This window comes from Calonectris borealis, chromosome 4, assembly GCF_964195595.1.
Source record: "Calonectris borealis chromosome 4, bCalBor7.hap1.2, whole genome shotgun sequence".
Classification (NCBI taxonomy): Eukaryota; Metazoa; Chordata; class Aves; order Procellariiformes; family Procellariidae; genus Calonectris; species Calonectris borealis.
The window spans coordinates 32,773,038-32,798,917 of NC_134315.1; the positions used below are offsets into that span (position 1 = coordinate 32,773,038).

Here is a 25,880-nt window from a genome sequence, read left to right on the forward strand (position 1 = left end):
TAATACTAGCTGATTTTCTGTTAGCATCTCTAGTTAGGCACTGGTTTGCAGAAAACACATAGAAACTTAAGGATCTTTTGCCTTTCTATCAAATATGGATGACACTGCCTAGCTGCTTCACAAATTATCACGGAGGTGACAGCAAAATTAAGAAGCCTTGTTTTCTTGGGGAAGTGGCTGAAGAGTGGCATAGAAACTGGAGATAGTCCTGGGAAGGGGAAAAAGAACAACTAGAGTGAAAAAATCTCTGGGGAGAAATTTAATATAAGGAAAGAATAAGGAGATTAAATGTTGCTTAAATGAAAAAAAAAAAAAGGCATTTTTTATTATTGCAGTAGTAAGCCTATTCACTTAAAATCATAAAAAAGACAGGAAATGAAAATATTATGGATGTTACAGCAGCATTTCTTGGCCTTAATGATGTATATAGTACAAGTTTTATGGACTATAAGTAGTAAATCAAATCACATTTCATCAGAAAAACTACAGCAAAAAGGAGTATGGAGGTATGGTGGAACAAAACTGTATTTGGTTTAGAGTCCAAAGCATTTCAGAAATGAGTTCTGGCATCACTAACATCAGCCCCTAGGCACAGAGGACTGTTGTTCAATTTCCATTAAAAAAATAGTCAACACACTTCTACCCGGAATATCTATGAAAATGAAATACTTGAACAAAGCATGTGCTTCATATCTAGTCCTAGGCTGAAACTATGTGGAACTAGAATTTCTTGAACGTGCAGCAGCAGCTTGGGTCTGGAAGCGGTGTAACAACCCTGCGGCAACTTCAAATGCTGGCTGAAACCCTGAGCATCTCTCCCTGGGACCCTGAGCTCCTCGGCTGGTCGCAGCTGCTGTTAGACCCGAGCGGGCTTCATGTAAAGAAAGATCCTCAGCTGCCTTCACACTAATCTGCAGAGTGTAAAGTTGCCTTGTCTTTCATTAACTCAGCACTGTGCAAATGCTTTCTATTGCTCCAAGCTTTATACGGGTTTTGAGATAAGATTCATAGGGTATTATATTTACACTCATAACCCTGTTAGTCTGAGACAGCTATTCTTGGAGCCCATCTGTGTGTTCCTGAAACCGTGGCATGGCATAATCATAAAGCAAATATAATCCAGTCACTGATAATAAAGAATTTTAGTTGTCCCTGTTGTTCCTTTTGAAAGACTATTCCAGAACCTCTTGCATCTGAGAGGAAGAATGCTAATTTCTAATATTTCATCCAATATTCTCCATCATACTGCTAAGTTTCACAATATCCTTATTCTGGTGCTCAAGATCTTCTGATTGCCAGTGCTTCCAAACCTGTGTGCCTTCTTCTAGCATAGAGTTATTAAAACCGGAAATAAGATCAGTCCTGAAGAAACTCTCCTCGCAATCTCCCTCCAGGCTGAAGGAGGGATTTGAACAATACATGCTTATTATATACTACTTAAAATTTCTTTAAATATACTCTTCTCTGACTTGCCTTTTTATTTCTTATTAGATATAGCACCATATCAAATACTTTACATAAACTCCAGATGGGAGATCTACCTATTTTCTGTTTTCTAGAAGATCAGGTATCTTAACAAGGGAAAAATATTTCCTCGGTTTGGCACAATCTAGCATCCTCTATTTCATTCTAATTTTTACTTATCTTCAAGCCCTGAATAATTCTTTTCTTTAATGATCTTTCAAAATAATATTGTAAAGCATTGCATACTAGTGAGTTCAGACTAAAGGGTCTAACACACTAGATGACTCTCTTAACCTATTTTTTCCATCCATTTCACTAGAAGTGCTACCTTTACCAAACCATCGGTCCCACAGTGTCTGTTTTCCAGTTTGAAAGCTTTATTATAAATTTTGGCTATTTGACCTTATTGTCACATTTAGTTCAGTCACAGATCAGGGATAGAGATTATCCAGCACCCTAAATTAACCACTCGAAACTCAATGAATTTTGCTATTGTTTGTGATAGCAATATTATTTTCCTTTGTATCTCAGTTCCTACTAGAGCCTTTTCCCTTCTCCAATGTCAAATATCATCACTGTCACTCAACACTAAAGCAAATTATTCTTTCAATGTAAGAGCCATACCTAGTTACCCTTTGTTCCTACATCTATCTATTACTATCTACATAGTAATTATAATGTTTTATTACTGGCTTTCTTCTCTATTTGTTTCAATGTCTTTTTTTTTTTTTTAATATATATAAAAGCATATATATGTAAAAAAAGAAGCCTGACTTTTGGCAATTTTTCAAATTTTTACTACACCCATCTCTATTTTTGTATGAACATGTATGTTAAAAAAAAATCATGTTTTCAGCAGCTGAGCATAAGACTAAGCAACCAAGTTTCTGTCAATACACATGCCTAAGTACTGAAATAACTATTTAAACACCAAACACAAATTCTGAAAACATAAATAGAAAATATTTCGACTTTATTAAAAAAGAATACTGAGAAAATAACTAGAACCTGACATCATTAAAACAGCATAGGAAGGAAGCTAGTTTTTTTTACTGTACTGCATCTTCTCCCTTTTGATGAGGCTTGATTTATTATTTGATTTCAGGGTAAAACAGATGCAGAGAGTCCCAGTGTTTTTGTTACTCTCAGCCTGCTCAGACAACTAACAAGTTAATGCCAAAATTCCTCTCTGATACCTTCTCTGGCTCCAGGCTTTTATAGAATAGATATTTTGCCCTATTAGTAAACCACCCCTTAAATGCCACAAAAGATGGCTCTTACAAAACCATCAGACAACTCTGAGTGAAACAGACCCCTTGCGGAAGATCTGTGTATTTTTATTTCTTATCAGAGGTAAAGTAGGATCCTACTAACTTGGGTGGTTCCTTGCTGCTTGATCAATTTTCATCTCATTATGCCCAACATTAGCTCGCAGGATTAGCTGGCAGTCAATGATATGCGAGGCTTGACATAGAAGAGAAAAAAAACCTATTAAATTTGATTTTGCAGTTATCCCCAGAGAACAACAACAAATTAATTTACCCCCTTATTAAAGAGGTTATTAAAGAGGGCAAAGCTATCTGTATTTAACTACTGTCTGCCACTTTTGTGCATGGATATTACCTATCAGTGCACCATGTTTTAATGCACTATTAGCCTAAAACCAATATTTGGGGACCTATTATATAGGCAGTTTAGTTTTCCTAACTGTGTTCCTGTAAGAAAAAGTAGCGAGAGAAATATGAAGATTAAGTTATTAAGATACAATTCATTTTACTGATTCTAAGGCATGATTCTTTTATGCTACTTATCCCAGCTAATGAAAGTCAGATTTAATTAGTTTTTGGGATTTGACATAAAAGGGCTTACCAGGTTTCACAAAGGATTGTAGAAAACCATTTTCTGAAAGCAAAATCTCGCTAACTATTATTTGAAAATGTGAGACAGGAGAACGATGGGACCAAAGTGGTTGGGCACATATGAAGGAATTATTTTAAATCTCAACTGAATTTTATTTTTACACAACACATTTAATAGCGAATATTACAGATGTTTCTCTGCCTGAAAACCTCAAAATCTGGCTATAGAACAAAAAGTGACTGAGGCAAATTTTAGCTAATATGAATCTGACTTTTTGTCTCCCTGTCCAGAATAGACTGAGCTAAAATCCCAGGACTTTTGGGGCAAACACTATGAGCCTTTTGGGTCCAAATCTTAGTCCAAATTTTATAGTTCAGTTTCATTCTCAGTAATCAAGGTGGTCAGAATTCCACTTTTTAAATTCAGCAGTGAATTGTTTTACATTTACATTTACAAGGTTATGAATAGATTTCTAGCATCTATTTTGAAAAAAAAAAAAGGGTATTATTTAAATATACTCATATCTTCATGTCTGAGGTCTATTACTTGACCACAAAGACATATTCCAACATGAAAAATATGGGATCATTTATATTTTAATTAACAATCTAATGTAAATTCTTTTATCTTTCAGCCCTGTATACAAGTATTCTCATAGCTTAATACATTTGCATTTATGCACTGCAACCTGCTGTCAAACTGCAATCACCTGTGTCCACTGAAAAAATGAACTTTAATGTCAACTCAGCAAACTCTCTACTCTCCCATGTTACCGTTAATTTCATAAGCCCCAAGGCACAGGGATGCGGCATTTGGGAAAATACATCATTTTAGGACTGCCAGTATGGTCTATTGGACACTGTGGCTAAGTTTATACAAAACATTAAAAAGTGCTAGGACCCAGGCCAGACCACTGGAACTCAATCATCCATGCAGCTAAATAGCCACTGGCATATTTGAGAGTCAATTGAGAGTCAGTTATGACTCTCCCAAATAATTTGCAGGCACTATTTGGAGGGTAGCATGAGTCAAAGACCACTCCCACTTGGCATTTAGGATGCAACTATTCTGTTTTAGAGAATAAAATGATTTTACAATATCAATGTAGTTGTATCAGTTGGGCCTGAGGCCAGAAAATGGGTTCTGGTATTGTTTTGTTTCTGTGACAGAAGTAGCTTCTGAGGCCATGGGGAAATGTCATATTAGGGTTGGTGACCTATTTGTTTGGGGGTATTTGGCAAACAATAATCTAAATGATAAATCACTGCTTTCTGACAACATTTTTAAAATTAACAAAAAAAAGCCAATTTATTTTTTGGGAAAAGGAATGCAGGGCTTGAAATTAAAAAAAAAAAATTTGAAATAAGATTAAAAGGCATATGGTAACTGGAATTTTCAAAGGGTTATATATGATCTGAGTGTCTAACTGTATTTTTCTGTCAGAAAATATCACACAAACCCACAATTATTTATATTTCTTTCAAGCTACAATGTTAAAAAGGGTCTGCAGGTTACCTTCTAGAAAGATTCATACCAAAAGCCACAAAATCTCTGTCCTAGCAGTAGTTATCATCATTTTGAAAAGATTAAAATGACTTGAGAGTTTTGAAAAAGGAATCTCACTGAATCCTCAGTAATATATAGGAACACGTGTACAAAACTTTCAGAACACAATATAGACTGAATATATTAATAAAATCACTTACACATAAGCTAATGCTGCTTGACCAAACAGCAAGGAATTCCTTTTCATCAATTTTTTTAATAAAAAGTTTGGGTTAAGTTCATTAATAATGAGAGTGCAGAAAGTGGAATGGGAAATTCTCACTAATTTAAGTCCACTTTGGAAAAATGAGATGAAGGAACGGTGGAGTTGGAAAACATTAAGCAACAATGGGCATCATGGCAATGAATAAAGCCAAAAGACAGAGAGGTGAATGCCTGATAGGTAAGTTTCACAAGAAAACTTGAGGTGATTTTAACCCTAGTGAAATTAATCCTGAAGACACAGGGTTATCTGTTTTACCATACATTTGCACTCTGTTATTATTATTTAATTATTAGAAAGAAGTAGACAAAACAGGTTCTCCACATTCTTTCTTACTCAAATTTTTGGGACCCTGAAAAAAGAAGAGCTTGTTACGTTTCCACTTTGATTTCTGCTGAACTCTCTTCGATTAGAGACCATACCACCTAGTTATCACTAATAAACGCCTTTACAACTACTCTCAACAAAGTACTGACAGGAGTCTTGGCAGGGAATAGGGATTTTTAAGATAAAAACCTAATGAGTAGGATCCTCTGGAAGACCCCAAATCCATTACATTACCTTAAAATGTTTAGTGTAAATAATTGAACACAATCATTTACTTCTTACAACCCAATACAATGGTCAAACTTGTTGACATGGGCAGCTTCCTGTACATGATTTCTGCAACATCACTACTGGTCGATAATCCTAAATGCCTTTGCAAATATAGGGAAGGGCATTTAACAATGCTTTTCTGCAGCAATTCATTGTAAACACTGCTGGGCAGGTAAAGGGATAGATATATAATGTTTAGGAATCATAGTAGAATTGAATCAAAGTCTATACTGTTTCTCACCAGTTCTGCTGAGAGAAAGGAAGGACCTTTGATTTTCTGCGATTGTCATATATTCTCATTAGTCATACAGATTAATATTTAGCGGTGCACATACATGCACTTCAAGAAAAAGCTTTCACTATAAACCTGTCCAAATTTTCTCCTTCTCAGTCCATAGATGTTTTAGTAAGTTTTAGACTTCATCTTTTACTATTTACTTATTTCTCCACTTTTGTGACTATGTACAGAAAACTTTGGATTTTTTACATTTACAAATGTAGCCTCCCTTAGTAATGAATTTTTTCACTTTTTCATTTCACATGAAGTGTGTGTGTGTAGTATTCAAAAAATCCAACAACCCAGAAACACCACTTGACGAAAAAATACGGGACTGTTTACTTTAACTTGACTTATATATTCTGTAACAGCTCATAAAAAAATCAAAATCTGGGTCTGATGCTATTAAACAGTACTGTACCCATTTGACCATAAAATGCCTGATTATTCCAATCGCTGGGGAAAATATACTTCTCAAGAATTCTGCTACAGGAGGCAAGTCATTTACAAAAAGTAATGTATTTTATGTTTTGTGTGATAGAAATTTGTGGGGTTTTTTTGTCTAGTTAGAACGAATTGGAGTCTACCAGTTTTTGGGATATGTATGAGTCATTAATTAGACAGTATATATTACTATACAGATATTTGCTTTTAATCAAAACTTAATTATTTTTGAGAATACCTGATTTTAAAACAACTTTTTGAACAACACCTACTTGAGGTCTTGGGAAGGTTCTGCTCTGATATGGGGTGTCTCCACAGAGTGCCCAAACACTGCCCCTTCTGTGCCTAAAATACATAAATAAAATACAGTACAATTACTTTGGAAAATAAAAACACATTGAAATGTATGACCACAAATTGACATTTTTAGGACAAAATATCTGATTGAATCCTTTATTAATGATTATCAGTATTTCTTCATATTTATGTTTGCATTTCCATATCAAAATCTGAACCTACATCATGTGAAACTTTAGACTTCTGCTTATCAGTAGATGAATTTCACATACAAATCTGAAAACATTTACAGATCCAAACTTTTCAGCACTGACTTGCCTTAGTGCTCATATCAACATTTGGGAGATGAATTGTTTTACATATAAGGAAAAGAATATCATAGGTTTGTTTCACAAAAACACATTTTAGAAGTGTCTACTATTTTTTGTATGATGCTTATTTTGATTACTTAAATTGAAATGCAAAACTTTCAAAAGTTTTGAAATAACAGTCTACCACCTGAAGTTGCTAGCCTGAATCTCAATATCTGACAGCTTCAGAGTTTCCTTCCATCAGACCTTTCTCACTGAAAACTTTTGTTTCTCAAAGAAATTAAAGAGACTTATCTGGAATGTCCTTTGGTTTCAGAATTGGCAGTGGACATTCATGTACCTCCTACTGGGCACTCAAAATCAAGGCAAAGAAAATGGCTCATTATTTCCTAAAACTGAATTGATTCTCTATTGAATTTTAATTTCTATAACTAGGTCCAAGCTGCATATGATAATTCCACACTTTGAATTACATGACCAAGATTTTTCATTGAAAATCTCCTTTTCAATAAAAAATTTGAGTTCTGATAAATGTTCATTGAAGTTATTTGAAAAAAAGACAAGTATTTACACAATCCATTTTCTGAATGCAATTAAAGATCTGATTACAGCAAGTTCTTTGTTAAAATAATAGAAAACTCAATAAACTGACATGTAGTGAACAGCACTATAAAATCAGTATTTGTTGTAACTCTCAGACACAAGAATTGAAAGCATAACAGTCATTTATACTACTCAATTTACAGTTAATAGTTAGCAATAGCCTACCTATGTTGTTAGGCACACAAAAGTTTGTCTTCTTTTTTTTTCCGTGGACCCTATCATCATGTCTATGTTTATTTACTGATTTGTCCAATGCCACTATTCTTGTCTTCGATTTATAAAAACTTTAGCTTTTTCTTTTTTTTAAACAATATCCATGCACCTGTAAGCTTTTACTTTTCTTCTCTGAAGATGGTGTCTCTGGGCACCGTGTAATGTAAATAGCCTAGAACTATTGCGTGAAAGTCTTTCCAACAAAGAACCGCCATTAAAGATGAAAGAACTGAATAACACTGTGTAAAACAAGTAATGCATGTACCTTCTATCACTAGAAATAAGATCAAGGAAACTGTCGGTGATAATTATAGTTGATTACTAAATATTCTGGGATTAATTGCCGTATTTCAACAACAGTTGTTTTCTTGTGTTCTGAGCCTGAATTCTGAGTAAACTTAAAACTCTACCAACAATATCTCACATTAGCTGTGTAAGAAGTGCTCAGCAGAACAGAGGCACCACTCTAACTGTTTACAATATTTTAAATACAATAAAATATTTTCAATTATTTAAATATTTTATTTAAATATTTCACAAGTATTTTCAGAAATTTTGGCTGTTAATGGAGATGATAGATATTTAGATATTTTTGCAGTTAACCAATAACATTTAGTAAACTGATCTTACCAGGATTTGAAGGCAGAAAGAGGCTATAGAATGTTTAACTGGTAATACCATTTTACAGTGTTAAAGAGAAAATGTCCTGAGCAAGAAGCCAAAAAAATCTAATTAAACATTAAACTAAATTACTGTCAGAAAATCATCATTGTCAGTCATCTTCTAAACTCCACTTTCATTTAAAAAAAAAACAGAAATAAACCCCCTCATTATAAAATACTCTACTGGTATGGAATACCCAAGAGAGGAAGAGGGGATTTCTGAGAGTAATGAAATAAAGTCCTAAGTTTTTATCTCCAGAAATCTATAAGCTTTACCAATATCTTGGCAAAGTATACTGAAAAGAATGTCATTACAACTGCTGCTTTGAAGATCTCACAAGAAACAACCAAATCCACTTTCTATAACCAAACTTTGCTGAGTGTTATGGAGAAAAAACAGCATATCTTTTTACCTAAAAGCATTCACAGAGGTGCTGTGCATAATCTGCTTTTTAAACCTGACATTGCCTTGCAATTCTGCTACCTTTAAGAGACAGGCTTTCTGTCACTCAAAATAAATCTCACCTCCATCTATAATGGCATGCAAGAAATTCTACAGGAGCTGAATATCAGAAATCAAAGAGTGTGCTTCCAGATTCGGTTCACCTTTTTCATCAGCAAAATTAAATACTTTCAAGGCCAAGGGCTTTTTGTACTTTTGAAGGTGGCAATGGGATATGAAGATGTAAATAACAAAGAAAGATGCAGAATTGCCAGTCTTTACTTATGAGAAGACAACAGTTGTAATGTTTCAAAGAGCAGAATTAATGAAAGATGTATAAAACATCACTGTAGTATGGGTCAGACACTAAATCAACCAGAAGTGCCAAAGATAATATTAGGCAAAGACTGATAACAAAAGGTAAATGACAGCTGGTTCTAAGCCAGCATTAGTATTTCCTCACTTTCAGCTGCATTTTTTTAAAAGACAGGAAGGCGTTTCTCCCCTAACAAAATAGAAATTTGGAAAGAAAGACCAAGTTTGTCCAAGCAGACTGAAAATCCAGGCAGGTAGAATTAAGGATAAACTGATAATAATTAAATAAAATATAATTAAAACTCAAACCAAACCAAACATGCTCCTTTTTCTATTTGAAGATATAATCCCACATATGTTTTTTTCTTCTCATACAGCCTCAAAAGTGAAAGTATAACAGTTCTTGTGGTAAATGCTTTATCCTCAAAAAATATGCTATCAGCAAGTTCAAGAATATCTCCAATTCCTTTTATTTTATACTTGAACAAAAGCAGGCACTTACAATTACCTTGTTTTTAGTAAGAAAGGTGAAAAAGATCAACAAGCCAGAATTTACTGACGTTTCCAGCAGTTAAACAGCAGGATCAAGAAAAATGGAAAGGGATTGTACAGCAAATAAAAGACATGGATCAGCATTACTTAAAAATACAGAAGAGAAGAAAAGCTATAGGAAGGTATTCTTTATTTTTTAATTTACTACATGTAAATCTGTAGTGCTCTGATGGGAAGTTAGATCAGGCAATCCAGTACTGCTTAGGAAATGGTGCTACAAACATGCCTTTCTATGAATAATAAATATAACAATATAAATCAGGATTCAAAGTGAATAGCATGTTTTTTTAATGAAAGAAATATATTTTAGGTATTTAATAATTTACAATGTTAAGCCACTTATTTTTTACAAGGATCTATTAACTGTATTCCCTGATTTACAGAATCATAACCAAGACCTGCTTTGAGATGAGTGAAATTCTAGAGAGAGATGAATGAATACTAAAAAAGAATAAAAAGAAAAGACTTGAACCTTCAAACCTTTTCAAGTACAGCTCAAAAGGAAGTAGTTAGGGAACTGAATTCAAAGGAACATGAGTTAGAACGGATAGCTATAAAAAGTGAACCTTTCAGAGGAAATAAAATAACAAGGGCATGGAGTATGCGCAAAGGATGTAAAATCAAAACCATAAGTGTAACTGAATAAAATTACTCCCACCTCCAGCTTCCAGTGGAAAAGAATGACTTAAGTAAAGACTTTGCTAAGAAAGAAGTGTCTGTGAAGGCAAACTACTGGTCAAAGAATACCAGTCGCTATAGAGTTTGCTGGAGAAAACTCAGTAAATAGCACGAGCCAGGCAAAAAGGCCAAAAGGCCAATTCTCTATTTATAGAGAAACCTCTTTATACATAGCAGATTTATAAACACCAGACCTTTAAAACATACTTTTTTGACACAGAGCAAATCAAAGTACCCTTTCACTACAAGCAAAATTCGTCACACGTTCCTGCTGAAACTGAATATTCAGAATTCAGAGAGACCAGTGTAAACTACTCATTTCTGCTCAATTTACTGATTCCCAAAATTCAGCCTTTGGGAAATAACAAGCTTCATAAAAACAATGGAAGTACACCGTTGGTATTTGGTGCTGGATTATATTTACTTATGTATGTTCATGCTGAGGAAATTTTGTCATTTATTTAACCAGCAAATAAACCTTTCGTAATTTATGAGTTAGCTCACAAAACAACACTGCTACCTTTCAGTGACTTAATAACTGACTAGCATGAAAAGACCAGCACTCGAGCATATTGATTAGTAGAGTTAATTTTTTTGTGAAAAGAATGCCGGCTGAAGAGTTGATGAGCCAAGAATCAAAACCAAGTAAATTATTTTGCTGTGAAAAATGAGCCGTAAATTAGTATTGTCCTACTCCTTCACATCATTCTTGTAAGCAAATCACCTCAAATGTACTGACAATGGAATTGTGTAACATTTTGATGTGTACAAATTACATGGCATTGCAGCGTCACAGGCACAGCTGAATCTTACTGCCTTGATCTTTCTCTAGGTTTTTCAGAAACGTCAACAATATGATGAAGTACTAAGATTATGCAAGTATTAGACTGTAATGCCAATGTGTCCTCTGAGTTAGAGAGTTTAAAGAAGAGTTTGTAAAATATTTATCATTTTTTAAGCTTGCAATTTTACTCATTGCAAACTCATTATTAAGTTAAAGCATCCACAGATTTCACAGAGAAGTACAAGTAATTAATCAAGATTGCTTTACCATTGAATAGACCTTGAAAACATAGACTTTATGTTCTAAAAGTTTAATTGCAAGGAAAAAAAAAAATTTAATTCTTTTACCATGTGAACATAGCTAAAATTTAAAAGTGCCTTTGTGAGATTAGCTAGCTGTTGTTCAACACTAAGACCTTGGAAGAGCTGATCACTGCCAGACTGAAAAAAACAGATATATTCAACTAGGCAGATCAATGATAAGAAAAGGACTACAGAAAATGCTTGTTGCTTCTTTTTTAAAAGCCCAATTATTATAATTTATCTCGGGCTGATTAGAAACCCAAAGGAGTCAGAATGCAACTTCAGGACCACATGTTGATTGTGCAGCTTGTCAAGACTTTCAATTTTAATAAATGGCTTGAAATGTAATTTAGCTAGGTACTTAAAAAAGCATGATGCAACGGGATTTTTGCTATGGAGGTGTACATACCTAAAATGAAAGTAAGTAAGTTATTTTATGAAAACATGATCGGTATGATTGCTGGGATTTCAATCTTGTGGAGTCCCTCAGTAGCAAAACTGACTAATGTTAAACAGTGAAGGTTTCAGGTATGATACTGATGTGGCCATATTATAGGTAGGAAGCTGTAGTATGGCCTGACTAGATGCAGTTGTTTGCTTGTAAACTAAAGCATGAGCATCAAAGTCTTCAGAGGTAAGCTGTTATTAAAAAGCAAATTCTAAAATTAATTATTTAGATTCATTACTCATGGCCCTTGAACATGACTAATGTTTGATGCATATTTTCTGTATGGCAATCTTACTAAAGCAAGACTTCTACTAAGCCTTTCATTTAAATAAGAAGAATGAGTTCCCCAATAAATTAAAATTCAGCATCTTCAGTGTGATAAATTTTGATCAAAGCAAATTGCAACTCCGAGAAATACTTGCAAAATTGAAACAGTCAGTATTTATCTTCTCAAATATCATCTTAACTTCTATTGAGTACAAACATTTGGAACATTGCTTCCTAATGGTGGGCAGTTAAGACACCTCTTGTCTTGCAAGGCAAATGAAACTTGATCATGCCTGTGTTCAGTTGCTCAACCACACACTTGTTTGAAGGTTTACATCCAAAATCTATGTTTGGCCACCACTTGGTTTACTCTGCTGAAAAAGGGAATCTATTAGAATAAAATTTGGATTGAGCATAGTAGTAACATAATTCAATTAATAATTAGAATTGGCTATTCTAAATGCTACTTCTGAGATGAAAAAAGTCAATATATTTAAATGAAACTGCTGTGAAGTCACATTAAAATTGAATATTTCTTCAAAACATGAATGAAATTGAAAAATATATAAGGGGTTTACAAAGAACAAGTTTTAAAAAATAGTAATTTTCATAACATCTTTTACTTTTTTCCCCTATGATGTATGACAGATGGAGATACACGCGACAATAAAATGATTAACCGCAACCATTTGCTGCTTCAATTGATACAGTCTCCTTGAAAAGTTACAACAGCTAGCTATAGGAATAGATTTAAAGCTTACATTTAGATTTCACAGTAAATAATTCCTAAAAAAACAAAAAATCATCTTCTTTTCCTAGACATATATGATAGTCTGGATTATAGTCTGGATTTGCAATTTTCTTAAAATGGTGTAGATGATTCTGGGTTCACAACAGTGGAAAACAGAGTAAAAATTGTCCATGTCTACATTCAAAAAATTGAATTTTAATGGGATTATTTTTGTATCTAATAGATCAAAACGACTGTGTTTTCACTTTGTTGTAGAAGATAATGCTAGGATTTGGAACACGCAGGCCTATGCTCTAATGAATAGTTAGTCAGTTACAAAACAGAACTGCTGTTTTCTTGATAAAAAATGGATGAATCAATGAATGAGAGGACTATCAAACAACAGTCAATAGCTTCATAACCAAGGGACTCACCTGGGATGTAAAAGAATGGGACATGAACTTGGATATCCCAAGTACAAAATGAAGGCTTTAACTTCAAGGTTAATTAAATTACCTTATAATTTTATCTTGATTTTTACTAAAAGCAAAGCATCATGTATTTGTACAGAATACTACGGAAAAATGTTAGAATCTGAAGGGGGATAAATGTGAGAATGAGAAAATTGTTTCTCATCTAGTTTCAAGAACAATCAGTGATAATTTCCCATTTTGAAGCTTTCTGAAAATTCTATAATGTACTGCTGCCTACCTACAAAACCTAGCCAGGAATGTCTATACAATTTGCTTCAAAAAGCTCTAAACCAAAAGAATTAATGATTAGCTCTTGATAAAAGAAAAGGGCATTTGCCCTTCAGTTAAGATATTTCATAAATAAATGGTTTGATTTTGAAAAGTCAAAAGCTCAGAGGAATTTATCAGGAGTTTCTCCATTAAGTCTAGACATCTAGTTGCCAAAGTTAGGACTACAGATTATTTATATTTTATCTACAGCCAAAAAAAGAGTAATTGGCATCTCTAGAGGTTAGTTAACCACTGATACTGGAGTAAGACTATAGCAACAATGCACACAACCTAAGCACCTTGAAGTTTTTGCCTTCAACATCTGGTCAGCAGTTGACACATCTTAATTTTATTTAAATTGGGAAAGCTTGTTTGGAAATCTCACTTTAACTATATCAGAAGTCATCTAAGTTACCCTTAGAGTTAAAACTGATTCATAGGGTGTCTTATATAGTTTTTAGTGGCCAGTTCTTTATGCCATATGTAAATGTGCATTTATTTCTGTTCTCTGCTTTGCCATTACTGCAGCATACTGAAAAATTGTTATGATTATGTGATAATTACTGCTGTGTTCTTACAATTTGGTAAATTGTTTTATTTATGCAAAATGAAACCACAAAGCAGCAGGACTATTATCCAGATTTTTGAAATAGCTCTACCATAGCTTTTTTACGGTATAGGAATTAGCATGCCATTGATAAATTATAAACAAATATTTAGATAAGTGCATTTGTGCACCCTGTAGAGGGCACTAATACACATATAAAAAGTCCATCATATGCAAGTATATAGTATGTATTTAAAAAGTCACTGTAAAAATGCCTTCAAATACTTTTGAATTAATGAAAAAATGAAAATGTGAGAAGAATCCTCACATGTATTTCTACAATGCTGAAATGGAGATATGGTGCCTATTAGACCAAAATGAAACAAAAATGTTAGTGTCTCCAATTATTGAAAGTCATAATTTTTTTTGCAGATATGAGAAATAAAATGAAGCTATAATATCAGTTCCTCACAAGGTTGTTAAAAAGTTTCTATTTGACATTACCACTAGTTATCTTGATTATCACCTATTATGACTGTCTTTTTATTCCTGCTCTTTACTAATGTTCTGGTTTTCTCTCTAGAAGTAAATTACACGTATGAATACAGCACATTCAAATCTGGCATTACCGCAAATGACTTAACTTAGATAAGTCTTTACTGCAGTTTTAAATGGAAATTCTGCAGCTGTGAGAGAGAGGGTGAATGTGCAACAGTAATTTTGTCACTTAATATTCTTACCTTCAAGTCAGCACAGCAGTGAAGCAAGCCTTTTAATTTAGCAACAAAATGGAAGCAGGTGTATTTCAAATTAGTTAACTGCAATGACTGTAAACCACCAATGGTCATGTTAGCAAATGGGTGCCTATGTGTGATCTGTATTAATCACAGGAAAGACAGCATATTTTCTGCAGGAAAGGACAGGATACTAAAGCATACAGCAATATGCTAAAGTTGGCTGAAATATGCATCTTTTGCCAAAGACTCAGACGTTTTTGCAGGCAAGAACCACAAGAGAGTTGCCACATACCTTGCTGAGAGGGTTTATGGCAGTAGCTTACTGCTAGATCTACCACTCCATTTTCAAGATGGGACTGAACTGGTCACAGAGTAATTTATCAGTGCCAGTCTCAATACTCCTTTCTATGTCACCAAGGAGCAGTATCAGGACTCAGATTAGAACCACAATTCAGATTACCTGGCAAACCTTGTAACAGCACAGTTCTGCTGTGAGTCTTGTGGCATAACCCTAATTTAGTCTTTGCTCTTTTACTGTTTGTGAGTCAGGAGAGACTCAAAAAACACAATCTCGTCACTGCTGAAATACACCTATCACAAATTCACTGTAAGACTTTTAAGGTTTAAGCACTTTTCATTGGCTTGCTACATACCAAAGCATGTCTGGCTAAAATTAGAAAAGCAGGCTTTACTTCTGCATGAAAATTCGGCGTGGTCAGCTGCCAGAGAAACCTGTTGTTCACGTCCTCTTAGACATTAAACTACATTATGTTCAGGCACTTTCAGAACAGAATACTGAACACCGGGCACCAGGATTGTCATATCTAAGGAACAGAACGTCATACAATTTGACAGTCATTGTGAAATCAATTCTTTTGCTTTACAGTTAAAATTACAGAAAGAATATATTTCCTATGTCCAGCTATCAATAAAAGACCTTACCAGGTTCAGATATAGGTTAAGAGACAAAAAAGAAAACCTTTCCTATTTTGCACTTTCTTCAGATCAACTCTAAGAGGTATTTCTCTATATTATCCAGTTAACAAACTGTCATGATGCTTACCAATTCAGCCTTTCAGCTTTCACTAAAGAGAACTTTACTTGGAAAGACTTCTATTCTCATATTCTTAAGCCTTCCAAAGAAATTTATTTCTTTTAGATTCAATCTTCCTTGTCCTTTAGTCTCCCTCTGGCCTCCAGACATCTTATCACTGTAAATAATGTGTTCTGTTTTTTTCAGCAGGATACTCCCTCTGCTCCTTTCCTTGTTTTGTATTAAAAGTTCTTTGTAATATCTATACTAATTTTTCACATTAATGCTTTGCCAAAATGAAATTGGTTTGAGTTAATGTTAGTTTTGCTGTCATGAAGAAAAAAAAGGAGTAATTTCATTAAAACTTCAAATTCAGAAACTCTAATTGGTCTTTTGCTTTCATCCTAAATCTAAATATAAACCAGTGAGGCAAGGCCAAGAATGACAGTGAGAAGAAAAAAAATTGCAACTATAAAAAGCCTGAGAACAGTCCTGACAGTTAAAACATGAAACAAACTTGTTGATAAATACTCTTTCTGCACAGTATACTTTATCTATCGCGTTTTCTCTGCTCCACACTGAGAGTCTGTACAGTCTGTAAAAACAGATTAAAAAAGTAGTCCATCATTTGGTAATGCAGCTAAGATAAAAATAGCAAAAATAATACAACCAGTTAGCTTGATATGAAAATAAATATTTTTAAAAAAGGTGTTTCCCTTTGATGTTTAATGAGAAAAAAGTTTCATATGTAACTACCAATCCCACCTCATGCTTTCAACCATAAATCAGGAATTTTTCAAGTGAACCTAGCATTCGGCTACCACCAGTATTTTGCTTTGTTGATCTTGGATACATCTTGTGTCTTAGCGTGATATCCAGGTACTTTGAAAGCTTTACATGCTGCTGTACCTAGACCTTTGACCACCATAACATACTTGCTTTGCAGAAAGTGATGCAGAAAAAGGACATGAAAAACCACTATTCCTAGTTACACTGTATGTGGTGTAACCCATAGTACTTGCTGTCACTTCTATCATGCTTTATGTATCAGGTTGGTTTAGAATGATGATGACTTAAGGGCAAAGCCTCCACTTGAGCTAAATGACATTTTGGCATTTGTAAAGGAATAAGTCTGCCTGGAAGAACTGAAAGGCACTTGTGTGTGCATGATTGTGTGTGTGTGGGTATGTGTGTGCTTAGATCTATGCTCTAGCAGTCTTTTTCTAGCATGCTCACAAAATATGTTTCAAATGTTTTACAAACCTGCTACCTAATAGCTTCAATGAAAACCAAGATATTTTCTAAAGAACAGTTATCATAAAACTGAATTCTAATGTTTTCTAACTAGGAACAGCTAGATAAACATATCTCACTATACCTATTACTGATATTAGTGTTGACAGGATCGATACAAGTGTTCTTCATATATCAAAACAGTAAAATTTATGGTATGCATATTCACTTCAGTTTATCTATGAATGTAACATATACCATCAGGAAACATTGACATGTAGGTTTTAGTGTGGGCTACCAACTATGGTATGATGATTTCTGAAAGGAGAGGTCTCTAGTGCTTTACCTTACTAAGCTGATTCATCCTATCCCTTCTTGTAGTCGTGTGCTTATTCATGCAGCTTTCTCATTTTCTCCTCACTGTACAGAATCTTACTTGAAAGTGGAGTTGAAAATACATACCAAAAGTAACTAACATCTGAAACAGAAGTATGGGAAATACACTATGCAAAGAGGAACTGTACACAGAAGGAAATAAAGGACAAGGGAATGGTCCCTTTTTATGGCCAAACCCAAATTCTTTTCATTTTCTCTCCAGTAAGATGAAAGGGTAGCTGTATAATGTTATTTTAGAATGTCAATGCGGTTAACCATGGATGCTTTAGTTTCCCAAGATATGATCAAAACCAGCCACATTTGTTCTGTGTTCTTCCATTCATACAGTTCTAATGCCATTTTGTGAATTAAGCCTGTGAAACGACAGTGTTTTGTAGTGTTGCTCTTTGTTTCAAAACACTGCAGTTTGGCACTAACTTTGCTCAGTATCATACCTAGGAATGCCCACCTCATCAAAGCATACAGTTTGGACCAGTATACTTGATTGTGACACCATTTATTCAAACAGGAGCCAAAAAGCCTGCATTCCTAGATTAGCACTGATCTCCTAGGTTTGGAACGAAATATCCCGAAACTCTGTACCTCAGTTCAAGTAAAATGAAAATAGTTAATAAGACCGGACAGGAGGTCACTCGAAGTAAAAATATATAATATTAATTGCACACTGTGTTATGCACAATCGTATAGTATGAAATAATAATGTAAAAAAAGAATAAAGATTTAACTTTTGGAAAAAATAATAAAATTAGAAATGACAGTCAATGAAACTAATGAGAATGACTTTTAGAAATGTATTGAGCATAAAGTATATGCTAGTGAAAGTAGATTAACTGAAAAGTAGAGAAGGAAAGTGAAAAGATAAATTTTCCCCAAAGAATCTAAATACAAAATAAGAAGAGGTCCTTGCTAAATTATTTGTAAATTAATAAATGGGGATGTTAATTAGTGCAGAAGGAAAACCAAGTGACTCAATAAAATCTCAGCCATAGTTCAGGATCCTAAGGACTATTTATTACTCCAGTCTTGCAGAGTTCCTTATTGTATGCTTTAGCTTCAGTGGTACAACTCACAACACACATATTTAAATGCTTTGTAGGATTACTGCCAGAATGTTTAGCTATTGGTCTTGCAAATTCAAACCCAAAGGATGGGCAATGTAGCTCTGAAAAATGTAAAAGTGCTCAAACCAATGTGACAACTGAAATTACAAACCATGAGAAAAACGTATATTTTAACAATCTATATAATACATAGCTGTTTTTAAAAAACTTTGGTGAACTTAAGCATCAAATCAGTTTATTCGTTCAGGGCTCATTCTTGCTCCTATACAATTAAAAGGCAAACCTTATAATGATTTCAAGCTCCAGGCTACTAGTTCCAGTTGATGGGGGTGGACAAGGATGGAGAAGCAGGATCATCTGGTTTATATTTTCTTTCACTAAATTTTCTATAGAATGAATTTACTGACAAGTATGTTTGCTATCACAATGTTTTGAAAATGAGTATGGCAAAATAAATCTTGGCATTTTAATTACAAGTTTTGCACAGGCAACTAAATTCCAAGGATTAAGCTTATCCAATAATGAAACAAACATACTTCTGATGTATATCAAAAAAGCTTGGATTTCAAACCTAACAAGTCATAAAAAACTAATCATGATCAAATCACCATCACGAATTATTTACTGAAATTCAAACAATTAAATACAAGAGAAATGCAATTTGTTCACAGATGTTTCACAACTGGAAAGTCACCCGTTTCTCCAGTGGGACTGCTTAACACAACTTTTAAAAAATGTATTAGTTCTGTTCTTAGAAACTTGTCTAAGCCTCGTGATATTCATACGTTTGGAGAGGCTAGGCTGTCAGGGGCCCTTAGATCAGTCCTATGACTATAAAATTACTGTCCCGGTCATCTTCTATTTATCTGGACCTAAATAACCAGGTGACACCCAAATTTAGGAATTAAAGTCTAAGAAAGAGATAAGAGGAAGAAAGAAATTAATTGCTTAAAGAAAGAGACTAGCTGAGGTCTGAAGAAATTGAGAGGGATTCACCAAGGAGGATGCTCGCTCTGGTCTGGGAAGCCCCTTTGAAATGCTTCAGGGATTGTTTACAACAGAGGACAAAGTACGAGAAGAAGGTCTATGGAGGATATGTTTCTAAGCCAAGAATATCTGACCAGGCATAAACACAGTATCACATAGCTGCTGAGACTTGATGTAATTAGCAGTTTCAAGACCATTCATGCCAGATTGTGTCTAGGTAGATTTCAAGTAAGGGGAAAACTTGTTGCATCCACATACAATATATTATTTAGACTTACCCTGAGATTCTTGTCTGATGATCAGATCTCAGAAAAAAGGAGGCTTCCCCTTGGAGAAGTGCCTTCCCCCTGGGAAAAACTGGTTTGGCTGGTAGATGGAAGAATTTTGAATAAGAGTGGTAGTACATAATGAAGTTCTACTCTATCTGAAAGACTTGTGCTCATCTTAATGACAGGTTCTCCCAAGAAACTAAAGTATTCATGGGGTAAAGAAATAAAGCTGTTGACCAGTCACTGGTTGACAGAAATGGTCAACCTGTCACTGGTCAGCAGCCATGTGGAAGGGATGAAAACTCTGAAGGACTTCCCTGGAACAAGCCAGAGCAAAGGTGTTAAGGATATGTGAAGTGTAGGCAGAAGAGCTGATAAATGGCTTGCCTGTCTCTGAAAGCACATGCTGAAAGGCAGCAAAGAAAGCCAAGAAAGTAGGTGCTGGTTCTATGGCTGTACAAACACTACTTGCTGGACCTTGGTTGGAGATGCATGCCATTCCTTCTATAGCTGAGGGATATTCCACCTCTCTCATAATGCCCCATTGTGCTACGACTTGCTCAGGATTTACGGAGAGACTTCAGTGTTCCTCTACTTAATGAAAAGGAAAATCTTAAGAAAGGAATAAAATTATTTGCTATTGTTTTTCTTTTACTTTGTAAAAGAGAAAAAAGGAATTTTACACTTAGCTTGAACAGAAACACTTTTATGCAAAAATCAAAATGAGAGTTTTGTAATTGATAGGTTTCATGAGTGGTTAGTTAAAGATACAAATGGAGAGCTAGTGGTACAAATGCATATACTGATCTCTTTTTTTCGGTCATGCTATCCACCTGTTTTTTCATACTAAACATTGTATTATAGCTACAAAAACCCTTAAAGAATATAAATAAAACTACAATGAAGAGGACTGTATCTAACATGTTAGTAAGAATTATTCTAGTGTAAATTTCTGCCAGAATTCTGACTCTTCTATCAGTGTTGCATGTAGAACAACAACAGTGTATTGTTATATTGGCACCTTCTAGACGTTACTGAAACCTGATTGACCTTGTTAAATTGTCTACAATCTCCATCTAGTCTTGCTAAGTGTTTTACATTAAAACCTCATATAATCTACTAATTCCACACTTTCTATAAGGTCTCAGTAAATAATATGCACATTACATTTATCAACTTTAGAGGATTCTCCCACAAAAATATTCTTGGTTTTCATGGAAAGAAACTTTTTATAATTTCTGATATAAATTCAAATGTGTGATAGGTTCCTTTAGTGACTGATTGTTCTGATAAATAAAAGCTCAAAAAAGCCCAAAATATTAGTTAGTCGTAAAATATTAAAATGCAATAATAAATAATATGAAGCATTTAAAATTATTTAAAATAATAAACAATTCCATGTGAATAATACAGCTACATGCTACATTTAAAATAAAATTAATACAGAGAAGGCTTCTTTTAAACAAGAAGGAACTTATGAGAAGTGTGCCTGCCTATAATAGCGACAGCTGCAAAGAGTAGGACATTACTCCTAAGGTTAGAAAGAACAAATTTTATTGAATTTACATTAGTTAGCTTGTGACTAGAGGTAAAAAGAAAATATCTGATCTTCTTTAAGGCTCATTCCTTGCTGTGATCATTAAGTTCAAAACCAAATCAGGATCAGCCAGCTCATCTTCAATAGATGTTGGTATAATTTATTCTGTAGAAGAAAATGAAGGAAATTCTACATTCTCTACAGCCCAACTATTCCAGTGTTTCACTATTCTTTCCATTACAAAGTCTTGTTTTTCCTTTTTTTTATTAAACTGATAGAGAGCATCCCTTGTTTTTCAACAGGCTGTTTCTCAAAGCCTCAAGAGTGATCTCATATTCCCTTTGATATTTTTTTCAAGCTAAACAGCACCATCGTTCTCTCTCTTCCCTCAGAGATCACGCTTCTGGACAACTAATCAATCTTATAGCTCTGGATTCTATCCAGTTATTTACTGAACAATGGTACAGCAAACTGGACTGAGCACTTTGGAGATGACCTTGCCAGTGTTGAATAGAGCAGATGATCTGCAGGCTCTACTCCTGTTTACATATTCTAGCTCCATAATTGACTTTCTCACATCACATGATGTTCTTCAGCTTGTGATCCAAAATCCTTCCTAACTCTTTTTCTGAGGACTCTTGTAAGTCTTACTTATGTACTTCCTGAGGTTTTAAAATTGACCTCTGGAAGTCAATTTGATTTTGTTTCGCTGTTGTCTTTCCTTGTAACTTTCAAACAGCGGATGTTCTTATTACGTGGTGGTTGCCCTCTCTCAGATTTCCTTCCACCTTCACATTCTCAGTTGCTCCCCACTGATCAGCAACACTCCTTACGTTACTTTTTCAACACTGTGTCATCCTTATAATCTATAAATCTTTTGTACAGTCTGCATCTTGATCTTTTTTTTTTCCTAAGAGATGTCTGTCTCTATAGTTAAAAGAAACAAGAGGACCCCAGACATTCCAAAATGCTGTCACCAGGCCCTGTGCATTAGAGGATTCTTTTTGTTTATGAAAAGCTTCATCTGTATAATCTTTTTAGTTTGGTGGTCAACATTATCACATAGGTTCTTTGCCCTTTCATCAGTACCCATGAAGTACAAATCCATTTGCATTTTGAATCTCAGAGCAGTTATACATTCTTCAGATGCATCCATTTCTGCCTGGTTATCGAGGTTTTTTGCTTCATTATCTTTTTATGAGATGATTCTTACCACATATAACTTCATTTCTTTTATAGAATATATGTTGATTTTTGCCACTCTTCCTTCTGGAATTTACATTACCCATTCTGAATTCTTATACATTTCTATCTGCACTTCTTAATCTTCATCCACACATACACACTTCTGTACTTTCTGAACCTTGAGCAAAGCCACATTATATACTTTTAATTCAAATACAAAGGCCTATATTGATGATATTTTTCTAGAGCCAAAATGATGGCTTATTATGTTTGTGTCTTGGTGTGCTGAACTTAATGCTGTCAGACACTGTGAAATGTAAACTCATCATTAGCCACAATGAGGATAGGAATTTAAATTCATAACGTAGGTTGAAGGCTGCAGGCCATACTTTTGTGGGTGATATAATTTTTTTTCTGGAGTTGCTTCCTATGGGTGAAATTATTCCTAGCTTATAGGAGTCTGCTATGAATCAGCTTTGAGATGTATTGCAGAGCAGAAATGATTTGAATCTATGTTTTTCACAGCTTTGACTGCATTCCTGCTTTATAAATAGATCTACGGATAACAGTGAAGTCCAAGATGTTACTGGTAGAAATCTGCTAACTTTTCCTCTGAGTAAAGCTTTGTTTCAAACTGTGACTGCCATGGACTCAAACAGTACCTCCCTGCAAGGATTTCTGCATTTATTTTTTCTGCTATTTTCTACCCAAATTTAGAGTCAAGATCTTCCTGTTCATTCACATAAGTTTTGAAAGTATGATGTATGTCATGACATATTCTTGTATAATCTCACCATGCAGTTTATGGCTACTAAATAAAATTAGCTTGTACTGAAAGTTGGGTAAAAAATGTGCCTTAAGATTGGATAAAAATTAAAAAGCCACTTTGTAGTGGTAGTATCTGGTAGTGTAGTATCTGGTTTCAGATAGGATTACAGAGAAAACAAAGTGCAGTTCTGATATGTATTGCATGGCTCACAGGAAGAGGTACATCTGTATATTCTTTGGGAAAAGTCAGACGCCGTGTAATAGGATTCCGCCTATTCTGAAGGCTTTACAAATTGAAATCCAAATGATCTCATCTTCTAGCATCTAATGAGAATACTGTTCCAGGACAAAGCAGAATATTTTTGGCCTGTAGTATCATCATTATAGGACGAGTATTTAGAGTCAAATACTCTTTTCATTAAATCTAAATCCTATAGTGCTTTGCAGCCTGACCCTTATCTCCAACAATAAAATTTTGTTTTCAGGCAGAAATAAATCACAAGCAAGTACTTTAAAGCAAAAAAAAGAAAATGTGAATGCTGGAGCTCCTTTATGATTCACCTTTCCCTCCTGTGAGTAGCTATATCTAAAAATAGAGATGGGTCTGACTGCTGTAACTTAAATGTGCATTTTCAAAACTACCAAAGCCTGAAGGCATGTGAGTGTCAGGCTTAGCTCAGGTTTTAAGAATTAGAATTTTACTACAAAATCTGAACCCGATTCATATCCAGTTTCTGTATCAAAACATTCTGAATGTTTAGTGTGTGTTTTCCAAACAAGCTGGTTTGGTTTGATTTAAGAGTTATGTCAGCTTACTAATAATGGGGCAATTTTCCACTGGGCTTTGACCCTTACATAGTCCATGTGGATTTACCTGGTTTCGTGCAATTCAGACCCTTCAAAACTGGAACTACTTTAAATTGCATCTCTGGACTCTGGACAGTCCTTCAACAGGGAATGTGGAATATGATTAGGAATATGTTGCAGATACTGGCAGTTTTTCCTAAAAATATTCATTCTTACATTGGTCACAAATATCCAATAACTTAATCTTGATGTCAAAGATTTTAACCTGAAAACCAGATTCAATCTGGAAGTTAGCATCAGTCTCTGGATCAATACTGCCCTGTACCAGAACAGAGCAAATAGTCTCTTCACTAACTTTGGGAAGCTGCTGGCTGTGTTCTGCAAAGGAACTGCTCAGACAAGTATAGAATCAGCTCAAAACCACAAACCTTATTTAATAGAATTAAATAGATTACAGCCCAGAAGGAGAAGAAAGAATTAAAATCTGTCTTCTCTTATAACTGATGTTACCATGAAAAAAGGAAAAAAAAAAAAAAAAGTTGAATATGGAAGGAGAGGCATTCAGAAAGCATGGATTATAGAAAGGTTGACTCTCTAGGTAGAGGATGACTTTCCTCTACATAAACATCAAAAAAAGTGTCATTTTGCTGGGTTTTTTCCCTTCTTTTTCCTTTCTCCTGCCTGACTATATGCTGCCTCCTTCTATGTCTCTGTCTATAGAACAGCCTTGTCTATAGAACAGAATTTTTCAGTGGAATGGCTGCAAGAAATTGAACATATTTTCCTGGGCTGGCAGAACTGCTTGCATGTTTGTCTGCTCTTGGGTCTATTCCCTTTTCAGAAAAACTTCTTTTATCAAGGCTTCTTTCTTTTTACATACATTCCTGAAACCAATCATTCTGTTCCTTGGCATGTTTTCGTTCAAGTGACAAAAATCAAAATCTTTCTTTTGCAAACAAACTGTTATTATCCTTAGATCAATGCAGTCCTCTAACAATCTACACAGACACCTGCAGGCTGATGTAAGTACACACTGCTTATAATCTGAGCTGGCTGGATGCATTCTACCCTTAACTAGAAGATATAAATCTATTTGTGCCATGTCCTGGATAAGAAATTTATTTGGTCTCACCGCTTTTAGACTGCCTATAAAACTTCGAGTTCATAGGCAGCTTGGAGCTCACATATATATGCTTGTAATCAGCTCTACAGTTGTACCTCAAGGGTAATGCTCTGACAGGTTGCTCTGTTGCCAAGTGGTTAGACTGCTGCAATAATATTATCTTTCAATCAGAGCTCTCATACAGAGAAGTCTGGACATTAACTGCTTCCTTGAGATCTAAATAAGCTTATCAGAAACCTTATTCATCCAGTACATTTTGGGGTACATATTAATGTAGTCATTACTGAGGAAACACAGAAATTCTATATATGTAATGCATTTTTGTTACTGACAGATGGTGATAAAAGATTTCTGGATCATTCAGTGTTCAGGGTACCGAGTCTGGCATATCTACTTAAAGGTTTAACTTTTTACTACAGCATCAAATACAGTAGTTTTAC

The 25,880-nt window shown here is 34.5% G+C and overlaps 1 protein-coding gene across 1 annotated transcript in view; it reads right to left on the reverse strand.

Annotated features, from left to right (window-relative positions):
• The window catches only part of SGCZ (sarcoglycan zeta), a 235,618-nt gene that overhangs the window by 22,054 nt on the left and 187,684 nt on the right, over positions 1-25,880 (reverse strand). Inside the window, 1 exon segment of the mRNA XM_075149161.1 lies at positions 6,683-6,755. Within this exon segment, the coding sequence (XP_075005262.1) occupies positions 6,683-6,755 (73 nt within the window).